Below are 14231 nucleotides of genomic sequence, written 5' to 3'. Positions count from 1 at the left end.
ATATATTAATGTATAAATTCTCCTTTGAAAGTGATGTCAGAGGTCTAAATCTGAGAGCTTTCTTGTGTGAAAGGCTCTGTCCTTGCTCCCTGCCATAGGCTATCACTCTGCCTGTCTGTTCAAACTTAACCCTGACCGTGCTCCCTTCTTTTTTTTTTTTTTTTTGCCGTACGCGGGCCTCTCACTGTTGTGGCCTCTCCCGTTGCGGAGCACAGGCTCCAGACGCGCAGGCTCAGTGGCCATGGCTCACGGGCCCAGCCACTCTGCGGCATGTGGGATCTTCCCGGACCGGGGCACGAACCCGTGTCCCCTGCATCGGCAGGCAGACTCTCAACCACTGCGCCACCAGGGAAGCCCTCCCTTCTTTTGATTTATGATGATGACAATCATCAGCATTGACTTCCTTCTACCATGATCCTAATTAAACTTGTTAATTAGCTCTGCCGAATGTGTTGAAGCTTCCTCCCCACATGACTCACTCCTGTACAACTCTGTTACATGTAAACGTAGCAAAGGATGTAAATTGAAATGTGACCATTTTGGTCTTACTTGCAGCTCCGGGAAAAAGAAGGCAATGTTGGATGGGAATAGTTATTAAGGGTTTGGAGATTTCCTAAGGATTTCACAAAGTATGTATAGCCTAAGCCTTCTGTCCCAAGATTGATTAAGAGCACACATGCTACTTTGCCACTTCTTTGCATCTTGCACATTGTCATGGTCTGACACTTGTCTGGATGTATGAGGCTCAGCACTTTCTACTCTTGTCCAAAGGAGTGCTTCTCAATTCCAGTCTTTTGATGATAAAGCTCTGATCTTAGAGGACTGGGGAGGGAAACCACATACCCAGTTCCCCTCTTCTATTTTTCAGTTCAGAGAACACAAGTCTCACATGCTGAATGAGGGGCCCCCATCCCCACTCCCATATTCAAGTTCACTTATTGAAATTTTGCTCTGTTTGCAGGGGAAAGAGAATAGATCTTGGACACCATATGATGTGTTAGCTCTGGTGGTTCTGAATTGCCACAGATGGGATATTGGCCTTAGGTTGAAAAAAAAAAAAAAAGATTAAGCAGAGCTCTATTTATTACCCTCCTGAGTCCACAAAATACCAGATCTCCCCAAAGACAGCAGTCATCAATTAAATAAATGAACCATTAAGTTGAGAACAGATGTGTGAAAACAACCACCCTCTCCTGATTTACTGACCTTTGGTAGACATTACTTTGGTAATGGACCTTGTGTGTCACAAACTGCTTGTCCCACAGCTTAGTCACCTTTACGTTACCTTCCCCTCCACCTCCTATGAAGGAACCCTGGGGCCAAGCAGATGACTCTCATGATGAGCTCGCTTTCCTGTCTTAACTCAGATGCTCACAAAAAGCTGAAAGGCCATCTAGCCAGTCACACTGTTAGTCTCATTCAGCTGTAATGAAATTTGAAAGCCATTATCCCAGCCTATGTTTTCACATACTAGTGACCATCAAAATACTTTCTCTTAAAAAAAATTTTTTTTTCTCTTTTTTTAATTGAAGTATAGTTGACTTACAATATTGTCTTAGTTTCAGGGGTACAGCAAAGTGATTTGGTTATACATATATTCTTTTTTATTATTTTCCATTATAGTTTATTATAAGATACTGAATATAGTTCCCTATGCTACACAGTAAAACCTTGTTGTTTACCTGTTTTATATATGGTAGTGTGTATCTGTTAATCCCATATTCCTAATTTATCCCTCTCCCTTCCCCTTTGGTAACCATAAATTTCTTTTCTATGTCTGTGAGTCTATTTCTGTTTCATATATAAGTCCATTTGTACTATTTTTTTTTTTTTTTTTTTTTTTTTTTCCGTACGCGGGCCTCTCACTGTTGCGGCCTCTCCCGTTGCGGAGCACAGGCTCCGGATGCGCAGGCTCAGCGGCCATGGCTCACGGGCCCAGCCGCTCCGCGGCATATGGGATCCTCCCAGACCGGGGCACGAACCCGTATCCCCTGCATCGGCAGGCGGACTCTCAACCACTGCGCCACCAGGGAGGCCCATTTGTACTATTTTTTAGATTCCACATATAAGTGGTATCATATAACATTTGTCTTTCTCTCTCTGACTTACTTCACTTAGTATGATAAGCTCTAGGTCCATCATGTTGCAGCAAATGGCATTATTTCATTCTTCTTTATGGCATTGTTTAATTCTTTTTTATTCCATTGTGTGTGTGTGTGTGTGTGTGTGTGTATACACACACACACATATCACATCTTTATCCATTCACCTGTTGATAGACACTTAGGTTGCTTCCATGTCTTGGCTATTCTAAATAGTGCTGCTATTAACATTGGAGTGCATGTGTCTTTTCAAATTAGAGTTTTCATCTTTTCCTGATAGATGCCCAGGAATGGCATTCCTGGATCACATCAAAATATTTAAAGATCTCTGAGATGGACTCTCTTTCTCTGATAGGCTTTTCAGTAATATTGGGGCAGTTCTTTTTGCAAGAAGGTTCATGGTATAAATTAAGACTCAAGGCCCCTCCTCGCACTTTTTGCTTGGCAGTCCAAAGTTAAGATTATTTAGAGCTTTTAAAGATGTTTCAATGTTCAGCAACTATTAAAAGTGCTACTTATGCACACTAAGTGAAACCAGGATGCGTTTCTGTTTTATTTTGTTTTGTTTGCACCTTGCTTTTGTTTTACCTCTCTAAATCTCATTTTTTATTCTGCATGTCCAGGTAGAAAACTCCCTTGGAGGAGTGGACAACCCAGTGGAGGGTTGCTGCAATAGTTATTGGAGAAATAAAGCAGAAACAGGAATGAAACCAGGGAGCAGATCTAATGACTTACATCCAGGCCCTGGTCACAGGGCCAAGCATTGCCAAGCTCACCAATGCTCCTCAAGGGCTGGCCCATGCGTGGGCTGTGACTGCATTCAGTCAAAAAACACAAAAAAAACAGAAACAACTTAGCTTTGCTTGTGAAGTAGAAGGAAGAGGAAGAGGAGGAGGGTCAGGGAGAGAAGAATGGTGGTAGTGATTGTAGTAGCTGTAGAGATAGTCACTGTAATAGTTGGAGGGGGAGGGTGTTAGAGTAAATTTATTACAAGGGCACCTAAAGCATGTCATGGAACTTAAAGACAGGAAAATATCCAGGCTTCAGACAGAGCTGGAAACAGGACTGGGAAGCCACCAGGAACAGAGTCTCTTCCTCACTGCACACGTTGGGTTCTGCCCCCTGACCCCCATTCTACAGACTAGCTTTCCAAATGCTCTGTCCTCATGGCAGGAAATGACATTAGAGTCCCCAGTCACTATAGCTCCTGCTATTCTTGGAACAGCCCAGAATGAAGTCAGACTTCTTAATACCAATTCCAAATTTCCCTGAGAGAGAATCTGATTGGTCCTACTTGAATTGCAGTGTAATGAGGACCAATCAACTGGCGGGAGATATGAAGTATATACACAGTTGCCAGGAACCCACCCCTACAGGTGAAGGGGGACAGTTAAGTGATCTTGTGAGTTGTGAAGAAACCCCTCAAAATAGCTTCTAGAATCTATAACTGTCCTCCCAAGATTAGTCTCTAGATATTACTAGATAACTGTCCTTCCAAGATTAGTCTCTAGATATTACTAGATAAACGTATGTTTCTGGAGTCTTTGTTTTTGTTGTTTTGATTTGAGTTTGAGTCAGTAGTTTACTTGGAAAAGTTACTAAAAGCCCACACATGACTTGTTCGTCATTTGAAGCAGCACATTATACTCATTCTTCTTGGTTTAAGAGTGTTGGGGGTGGCATGTAGAAAATGAATATGGAAGGTTTGTTTTAACCCCTTCAAACCTAGACATAAACCAAAATGTTTGAAGAGCACTATCCTTACACCATACTCAGGGGAAAAAGTCAAAGATAAATATATTTACTTTAAAAGGAAAAGAGGTGATTTGGATTACATCTAAGAAAATAATTTTAGGTGTTTAAGGCTATATCAAAGATTTTTTGCTGGAAGGCTCAGCAAACATTAAAATGTTGTTCTGGGGCTTCCCTGGTGGTGCAGTGGTTGAGAGTCTGCCTGCCAATGCGGGGGACACGGGTTCGAGCCCTGGTCTGGGAGGGTCCCACATGCCTCTGGGCAACTAAGCCCGTGTGCCACAACTACTGAGCCCACGTGCCACAACTACTGAAGCCCATGCACCTAGAGCTTGTGCTCTGCAACAAGAGAAACCACAGCAATGAGAAGCCCACGCACCACAACGAAGAGTAGCCCCCAATCGTCTCAACTAGAGAAAGCCTGCACGCATCAACGAAGAGCCAACACAGCCAAAAATAAATAAAATAAATAAATAAATAAGTAAAAATAATGTTGTTCCCATGAAATTACACCCCTGTCCATTTTTCCTTTCTCAGTTTTATTTGTGGCTTCTCCTGAAAAGCATCACAGTGCCCGTGTGAGAGGCCAGCTCACAGCTCAGTGCTGTGAGTCCTCTCTCCCCACCCCCAGGACCTTATTCTAAAAGTAGGAGAGAGCAAGTGGCAGGAAATCGTTATGATCCAGCAGCTGCATGGAACTGGACTCAAAGGCCATACATACTAGAATTCATTCTGGGAGTTGACCTTCTTTTGAAATAGCTTTTGTTTCCTAATGCCTGCTTTTAAATATCCTTTGTTTTGCCCTATTTCCCTCCAGGCTCAGAGCGGATGTGAATGCTGATGTGGTGTGTCACACCCTGGAGTTTTGTAAACAGGACCCTGGCCAACCCTTGTGTCACCTCTATCCCCTTCCCAAGGTGAGTGCTTTTTCATTCTGAATGTCAGATTATGGTGATATGCAAGCCCTTTGGAAATCTGGTAAAGGGAGGTTCAGCTTCACTGGCTCAGTGGTCTGGGGACAGGGACCGGAAAAATGACATTTTCCATTACATCGCCTGGAATAATATTCCCACACTTCAACTTAGATCCCTCCCCCATGCCACCAAAGAATGTATTTGCTATTTATTTTAGACTGTAATCTAGAGCTGGGCTGGCAGTACATAGGAAATCTGACCAGCCAAGGTGATAAGAGGTTAAATCCCTCTCTACCCCTTAAAAATCAAGCAAGTTACTTTTATAGAGTGACCAACTCATGCAGTTTGCCCAGGACTTTCCTGGTATAAGCACTTGGAAGTCCCACATCCTGGGAAAACTTGGGCAGTTGTTCCCCCTAGTCTAAGCTTTATTGTTCTCACCCATAAAATTGGTCTAACAAAATACCTAAAATACCTCCTTCATAGATTTGTTGGGGGAAGTAGGTGAACTAATATATATAAAATGCTTAGCACAATACCTGTTGCATAAATAAATATTAATAAAAATGGTAGCTAATATAATTATTACCAATATCATTATTATTCAGAGGTAGCTCTTCAGAATACCATGTGTGCATTATATCATGTTGGACAATTTTTTATTTATTTATTTTTAAAATATTTATTTATGTATTTATTTTTTGGCTGCATCGGGTCTTAGTTGCGGCTCATGGGATCTTTCATTGCAGCGTGTGGGCTCTTCATTGCAGTGCATGGACTTCTCTCTAGTTGTGGCACACAGGCTCGTTAGTTGCGGTGCGAGGGCTCTCTAGTTGTGGCATGTGGGCTCCGTAGTTGCGGTGTGTGGGCTTAGTTGCCCTGCGGCATGTGGGACCTTAGTTCCCTGACCAGGGATTGAACCGGCATCCCCTTCATTACAAGACAGATTCTTAACCACTGGACCACCAGGGAGGTCCTGACAATTCTGAATTGGAATGCAGATGGAAAGAGACAAATGTGGACACAATTTCCTGCTCATGCTATGAATGAGAGTATGATATTAGATCTGGTTAGGCCTCAAAATAATGATTTTCAGAAACTTCCTATAAAATAAAATAAAACAAAATAAGTAAAATAAAAAAATAAAATAAAATTCTTTGCTCCCTTTCTCAGAATTATAGTCTTTCTATATATAACACAACAGGCTTCTGTTTTATTTGTAATTTCCTTTTTATTCTTATTGAAATAAAGTCATTTTAACACTTTTTGGCCTAACCAATGAACATGATTTGGGTTACTGGTAATATTAAATATCATAAGGCTGTCTCCTTGAGCAGGAAGAAAGAGATGCAAATACCTGGGGTACATGTGCATTTCATGCTACCTCGATTATTGACTAAGCACCAGTTAAATTTCCCTTAATTCTACCTGAGAAGATGTGGTCTCCACTGATTTCTAGAAGAGTTAATTTTAATTAAAAATCTTTTTCCATGTATTCAAATAGCATGCGAATATAATAATATTCACTGTTTGATAATGTACAGAAGTAACGTGTCTCTATGTACAAAGGCAAGTGATATGGGTTTTTGTGATTTCCTTAAATAACATCATTTTATATATTTTCACACTCACAGCTATACATAGTCACAAAATGTTCAACTTTAAACTATCCCATTTAAAATGACATTCTTTATTTTTATACTCTGTAGAATTTATACTCGAAATAGCATTTCCTTGTCCTCCCATCACCACCCCCTTTTCAATTCCCAACTTGGGAACATTTCGACCATCCTTTCTGGCTGGGAGGAAGTCGGAGGATTTCATCTCAGAAATGTTCAGCTTCCACCCCAGCTGGGCGTGCTCCCTGGTCCCTCCACCCTCCTCCTCAAATCCCATCGCCAGCCTCCATCTCTACAGAGGACCCAGAAAAGAGGGGCAGTTGGTGTAAATGTGGACAGCTTCATCCTCTTCTGCCTCCACAGTTTCCTTTAATAGCAATAACTGATATTTACTGAGCATTCACTGTGCTTACTCTTCATCCTGTCTAGTCCCCCAAATAGCCCCAGCGTGGAAAGCACCATTATGACCCCTTTTCTAAGACTGAGGAAACTGAGGGTTAAAAAGGTTACAGAACTTGCTGGAAGTCACTCCCCTGAGAAAGACCAGAACTGGGATTCACATCCCTGTCCTTTGCTCAGAGAGGTTGGTTGGTCTCTCAACCTTTGTGTCAGTGTTTCTTGAAAATCCCCTCGGGGTATCTCTTCACAGTAGTCAACTGAAATCCCACCACCAGAAATAGCCAATATTAAAATATTGGGTATTTTCCTTTTAATTTTTACATAAATTATATTAATTTCTTTGAGAGTTATGATAATGTTATATGTACAAATTTTTATCCTACTCTTCCCCCTTAACATTACATTTTGAGTATGCATTTTTTTAAATGGTACATATCAGACCTACTTGTCATTCCCATGGCACACAAATTACACCTACAAAGCAGGTGTGAATTAGTAGTAAAGATACAGATATAATTTCCAGCCTGCCAGAACCTTCCTCATGACCCTTCCAGTCAATAACCACCCCCCAATACACCCACTACTCTGAAATCTACCACCACAGATTAGTTCATTTATATAAAGTTCTACTCTTGAATTTCATGTAAATGGAAGAATACAGTATATTCTTCTTTGTGTCTGGTTTCTTTTGTCTGTGAGAGTCATCTGTGTTATTACAAGTAACAGTATCATTGCATGAAGTTTTCACCCAATCATCTTTTGATGTTACTCCTGCTATAGCTTCCCAACTAGTTCAACCAAATCTGCTCTTGACCTCTTTCCAATAAATTTTCCATACGGATGCCAGAAATACCTTTCTATAAAATAGATATGATCTTGTGCACCCCAAAATCTTTGCCTGAAGGATGAGGAAGCCATCCCTGACTTCTTTTACACACACTCTTCTTGTCAAAGCTCCTGTAGGTTCTTTCTTTGAACTTGCCTTGTCTTGAATGATATACCTGCATGATCATCTGTGAGTCTCTCCCACTAGGCTATAACCTCCAGGAGGTCAGATTCTATCTTGTTCATCTATGTATACCCAATGTCTAGGATGGTGCCTTATACATAACAAAGAAATATTTGTTGAATGAATAAATGAAGTGCCACTAGTTTCTCATTTGCATTGCTGATGGAAATTCTAATTGTCCTTACTTCATGGCCACACTAATTTTCCTGTTGCACACCTCTAATCATATTATTTCCCCCAGCCTATGACCTCCACGTTGCCTGCACAATTAAGTACACATTTTCACTTAGCATTTTAGGATTCTCAAAAAGCCTTCCTGGACCTCTACTATTATCCTTGTGTAGCTCATGCTGTAGCCCAAAAGGAGTGATTGGCTCCCCCTTGAACCCATCTCAACCTTTCCAGCCCTGCACCTTTGCAGCTCTTAATCATTCCTTCTACCCAGAATGCCCTGTCAACACCAAGGCCATCCTTCTAGCTCATCTCATTGTCACCTTCTCTGTAAAATAACTCTTAATCCTCTCCACAAAATGTTAACTCTCCTCTCAACCATCAGCATGAAATACCTTTGCGAGTACTACAATGTGCCAGTACTTTTCTAAATGTTTCATGTATGTTAATCATTCAATCTTATGAAATAAGCATTGTTGTCACCCACACATTATAGATGAGGAAAGGGAGTCACAGAGATATTAAGTTTACATAGATTTCCTTATTAGAATGTAAATATATCAGGCAGCAGCTCTGCATCTCGCCCATCTTTGTCACCTCCATCTTGCCAGGCACATACGTGGTATGTGAGTAATGTACCAGGCACTGCACTTTACATACGTGATCTCATTTAGCAGTGCTCTTGGGGGTGTATTTATTTTGCAGATGAGGAAACTGAGACTAAAAGATGAGGAGTTTGCCTAGGTTACACAGCTAGGAAGGGGCAAGGAGAGGATTCAGCCCTGGGTCTGTTTGTCCTTAAAGCCCAAGTTCTTACCCCTGTGCTCTGTGCCTCACTGATACCCCTGGGGTATTGGTATTCTGAGTCAAACCACTGCTCCTGGGCCAGCTAGTTCCTCACAAGCAAGACTCTGCACCCTCACTGTCCTGCTTTTCATGCGTTTCAGATTCCGGTAAAATGTAGTATGATGCAAGCCATTGTCCCTGCGAAATGCATGCTATGGAGTAGAGGGACAAAGGGGTCTCTCTGCTCCAGGGGCCTGCAGGGGCGAAGCCCCGCAGTGCAGAGCAACAGGTGCCTGACTTTAGTGGGGCCAAAAGCGAAAGGTGGGACAGCATGTAGGGACTGCAACGAGCCCGTGTTCATTATCTACAGCAAAGCTGAAATTCCAGCCCACTTCTCGCCAGTCCTTTAGTCACATCTCCATATCCTTCTCTACCATGCGTTCAAAAATGACGGACTCCTTCCATCATTAATTGAAGCAAGAAACAGTCTACAGTGTTCAGCGGCCACGAGGAGGATGGAGTGGGAATAGGCGGAGTGGAGGGAAGACGAGGACAAGACAAGGAGAAAGGAGAGAGGAGGGGAGGGGAGAGAAGAGGAGAGGAAAAAGGAAATTGCAGACTGTGTTGTAAAGACCACCCAGATGGTTTTGTGCTACTTTGGGGGGATTATTTATAGCATTCCTCCTCTCATTTGCACACAAAGCAAGGCCCTGCCTGCTGCCAGTGTGTGTGTGTGTGTGCGTGTGCATGAGCACATCCTGACACCACAGCTCTCCAGCTGAAAACTGGATGTGGTTTCTTCCTGTGTGCCCTGTTGCTTTAAACCTCTCATTTTTAGATCAGAGGGTTACCATGTACGAGCCCCGACTGGGCCCGGTGCAGCCTGGAGCCTCTGCAGTTTTATGCTGCTCCCTCCTGGGTCCCTTAACTCTGAGATCCCCAAGCCGACTCTGTGGCTTTGAACCGACCTACTTCCTCACCACCCCTGAGCTGGAGGGACGGGCCGTATTTACCAACATCTCTAAGGCGTAGTCAAGACTTACTTCACACCACTTTGATCCACATTACAAGAGAATTATGTTCAGAATGTGTGCGTTAGTGGAGATAGATTCTTCTAATTCCCTGGGGCCTCCAACCCATTTAAACGACTGCAAAAGAGACCTGCTGCCTTAGGAAAGCAATCCAGGCTTTGCAACAGCTTTACCCACAGTAAATCTGATTTCTGCAGGAACCAGAAGTTCTCCAGTGCTGAGTGTGTGGGCGTGTGTGCATGTACACGGAATTCGTGTTTCCCTGGAATCAAACTACCAGGAAGCCGACATAAGGAGAAAGTTAGCACTTTTTATGAGAAAGTGACACAGGACAAATTCTCGTTCAACTGAGGAATAAACAATCTGACCTCAGGAATTTATATTTTTTAAACATTAAGTGTCAGATAAACTATCTGGTGTCTCTTTTAATGGGAGGTAATAGGGTGTAGGAAAAAATTATAGATGGACAGGAAATTTAACATTTTCTAAGATTCATTAATCACTAAATTTCCTTCCGTACAATGGACAGTGCCTTTCCGTTCATAATGATGTGCTTAGCTCTGTGAGCTTGCGATGTGCTTTACCGTTTAATCGCCCCCAAACTCCGCTTGTGTTTTTTTAATAAGATTTTTATTTTGGAATAATTTCAAGTTTACAAAAAGGTTGTGAAGATTCCATAGAGAGTACACCCTCACCCAAGTTCAATTTCCCCTAATGTTAACATTTTAACATTACTTGGTCAAAACTAAAGAAGCCAACATTACCCTTGTATGTGACTAGTAACCAAACTTCAGACTGGATTTGGATTTCACCAGTTTTTCCGCTAATGTCCTTCCTCTGTTCCAGGATCTAATCCAAGACACACGTTGCATTTAGGGTCTCCCTAGTCTCCTCTAGTCTATGATGGGTTTTCAATCTTTCCTTGCTTTTCATGACCTTGACAGTTTTCAGGATTACTGGTTAAGTATGTTCATTAAATGTCCCTCAAATTGGGATTTGTTTGATGTTTTTATATTGATTAGACAGAGTCTTTTTTTTTTTTTTTTGGAAGGAAGGAAGACCACAGAGGTTAAGTGCCCTTCTCATCACATTTTATCAGGGGTACCTGATACCCACATGACATCCAGGGGGACGTTAACCTTGATCACTTTGTTAAGGTGGTGTTTGCCAGGCTTCCTCATGGGAAAGTCACTATTTTTCCCTTTTCCTTTTCTCTGTTCTTTAGAACTGGGTCACTATGTCCAAACCACACTCAATAGGATGGGGGCTCTAAGCTCACCTTCTGGAGAAGAGAGTATATTATTTGGAATTCTTCTGCAAAGATATATCTCCCCTTCCCTATTTATGTATTCAGTTATTCATTTATGTCAATGTAGACTTGTGTATATGTATTTCATACTTCGAGTTATAATTCAGTACTACGTTACTTATTTTCTTGCTCAGATTTTTTCAGCTTTGGCCACTGGGAGCTCTTTCAGATTGCCCTGGGTCCTTTTGACACAATTCCATTCCATTCCTTTTTTTTTTCTTTGCTTGTTGTCTTTCTTTCTTCCTTTCTTCATTCCTTCTTTTTTCCCTTTCTTTCTTTAGAATTTCCTTACTTTCTGGTAGTGCCAGATGATCCAGGGTCATCTTGTATTTTTCCTGCCCCAACCCTACAATCCACCACTTTCGAAGGAGACCTGGTTCCTTTTATTGGAGAATGGTGTTTAGACACTGAGATCTGGTTGCTGGGTGTGCCTGTTGTTACTAGGATGGCATTGCTTCTAGATCCTCCTAGAGGAGAGCTTAGTAAAGTATATTTGTATGTATGTAAGCCATGAATCTACCCATCTGTGTGTGTGTGTGTGTGGACATGAGTTCATACTGATGTCTCCAACTTTAGTATAGTATCACAGGGCCAAACTCTTTTTTTTTTTTTTTTTTTTTCTTTTTGCGTATGCGGGCCTCTCACTGCTGTGGCCTCTCCCGTTGCGGAGCACAGGCTCCGGACGCGCAGGCTCCGGATGCGCAGGCTCAGCGGCCATGGCTCACGGGCCCAGCCGCTCCGCGGCATATGGGATTCTCCCAGACCGGGGCACGAACCCGTATCCCCTGCATCGGCAGGCGGACTCTCAACCACTGCGCCACCAGGGAGGCCCCAAACTCTATTTTATAGGTATAGTTATCGAACATATTTTACCTCTAAGGCTTAAGGTCTTGACCCAGGTCTCATACCTAGTGAGTAGAACCTGAACTCAACCTGCAGCTCTTCACATCAGCACACCTGTGTTTGGCATAAATTATGAAGCACATTCAGAGTAGCCCGTCCTCAGTGTCAGAAAGTAAACACAGCTCTGGTTTTAGCTTTAATGAAATATTATGAAGAGCTTAATTTCCAAGAACCTTGCACAAGTATCCCAGCTTTCTCATTACCAGTTAAATCATATAGTCATCACTCACATAGTCAGTCACGCCTCAACCAACATCTCTCAAGCACTTACTGTGTGCCAGCCCTGCTGCTAGGCACCCTGGGTAAGCTGTCTCTTTTAACCATCACATATCTGCAGGACAGATGTGATTCCCCCATTTTATTTATAAATAAGTCTACTGAGACCTAGAGGATTAAAAGACTTGCCTAAAGTCCTGTAGCTTCTACAGAATGATTCTGTTTTCTTTTTTCCAGCAGCAAATATTTATAGAGAATGAATTATGTAGGACAGTATTCCAGCAAATGAGGCGGGCAATCGTGATGCATAGAGTGATTCTAGACAGGGAGACCAACTTGTAAACAAACTATGATGAGAGACAAGTGTTCCAACAGCGGGTGCAAAGAGGAACAGAAAGCTCAGCAGAGAAGGGCTGGGCCCTCCCTGGGCAGGAGTGGAGGTGGCTGTCTTCAAGGTGGAGTAAGTGTTGATGTGACACTCCAGGCCTTGCCTGTCTCAGTGCCTTGTTCTTGGGCCCTTTGCCCAGAACCCTTCCAGTTCTCTGCACGGTCAGCACCTTCTCCTCCTTCAGCTTTCTGTTGAAATGTCCCCTCCTCAGAGGGGCCTTCCCCGAACCGCCCACCTGAAGAAGGTCTCCTTTGTGTTCTCACATAACACTTTGTTTCTTTCACAGCACTTGAGGGTAGGGACCATGCCTTTCTTGCTCACCATCATGTTTCCAGGACTGTGTAATGCCTGGCACAGTGTAGGTGCTTCATAAGATTTGTTAAATGAAAGCTAAGATGGGAAGGGCAGTTCTGAACAAGTAGGTGCTTTACTTCCTCTCTTGTGAGGCTTTATCTGGTCTCAATGGAATATACCAGAGTGTAAAAGGTTTAGCTTATTTTAGAATGTGAAGCAATTTTCAGAAATATGTGTGGAGTCCCACCTCAGTGCATCTGGTTCAGTATTTCTGGGGTGAGCCTATGCACTTCTACAAAGCTTCGGATGAGCATTAAAGGGTGAGAAGTGTTGGCTCAAGCCTGAAAGCTGCCATTAACAAGCCTGAAAGTATTGTCTCTCCTCCTGCTACTGGCCTTTTCTTTGTCATCTGGTAGCTTCTCAGACACCCAAAGTCACGTGTCTCCACTTATCCCCTAGCATTATCCTTGGTTCCTTGATTTCTGCCCCTTTTCTCATGGATTCATTAACAAACTCTGTTTATGGGTTTCTAGTCTCCAGTCCCCTGGGAATAAGGCCTCATAGAAGGGCTGAGGGAACTGGAGGTTTTAGAAATAATCCATTTAGAGTTCACTCCTTATTTATGGATTTTCTCATAACAGTATGCTAATTGGGCAGGGTTGCACTGAAATTATCTACACCCAAGGAAGAAAATGAGGATACCTATTAACCTGCTCAGGTCTCTCCCATTCCAAAAATTAAATATAAAAATAAACCTCCCAGAACCCCCATTCCTCTCCAGCTACAATCACATTTCTCTGCTGCTTCTAATTGAGGGGCAGTTCAATAGGGTGGTTATGAGCACAGATCTTAGAGCCAGACCACCTGGGCTCAAAGCCTGGCTACATCTCTGTCTCTCCTGAAGCAAGTTGCTCAATCACTCTGGGCCTCAGTTTCTTCATCTGTAAAATGGTGTTAATACTCAGACTTCATACAGTTGTTATGAATATTTAACAATTTAATATAGATCTCTGTGTATTTATACACATACATACATATGTGTGTATGTATATTGTCTGAGGGGGGAGGGGATTGAGTTTTAGGACAGTGCTTTGCTTATAATAAGTACTAATAAGTGTTAGCAGCAGCAGCAGCAGAATCCAGCAACTTTTTAAAAGAGGAGAGCTTTTCTTCACCTCCCATTTGCTTCTCAAGCTACTGCAGGCTGGCCTCTAGCCCCATCACTCTAATGAAACACCGCCCCTTAAGGCCACCAATGACCTCCTAAACATCAAATCCAAAAACCTTCTTACCCATCGTCTGCTGCATTTGACACTGCTTGCCACTCCCTTCCCGAGA

General features: G+C 42.5%; 1 protein-coding gene across 2 annotated transcripts in view; it reads left to right on the top strand.

Moving 5' to 3' along the window:
- AOAH (acyloxyacyl hydrolase) overlaps positions 1–14231 on the top strand; it is a 180101-nt gene that overhangs the window by 36643 nt on the left and 129227 nt on the right. For both annotated transcript variants that reach the window (XM_082632566.1, XM_082632567.1), the window contains exon 4: positions 4672–4771. In XM_082632566.1, coding sequence (XP_082488692.1) covers positions 4672–4771 — 100 coding nt within the window. The remainder of the gene's footprint in view (positions 1–4671; positions 4772–14231) is intronic.

The sequence above is a fragment of the Mesoplodon mirus genome (genome assembly GCF_964341445.2).
Source record: "Mesoplodon mirus genome assembly, chromosome: 9".
NCBI lineage: Eukaryota > Metazoa > Chordata > Mammalia > Artiodactyla > Ziphiidae > Mesoplodon > Mesoplodon mirus.
Note: the sequence above shows the minus strand (reverse complement) of the source record. Positions and strands in the feature narration are given on the sequence as shown.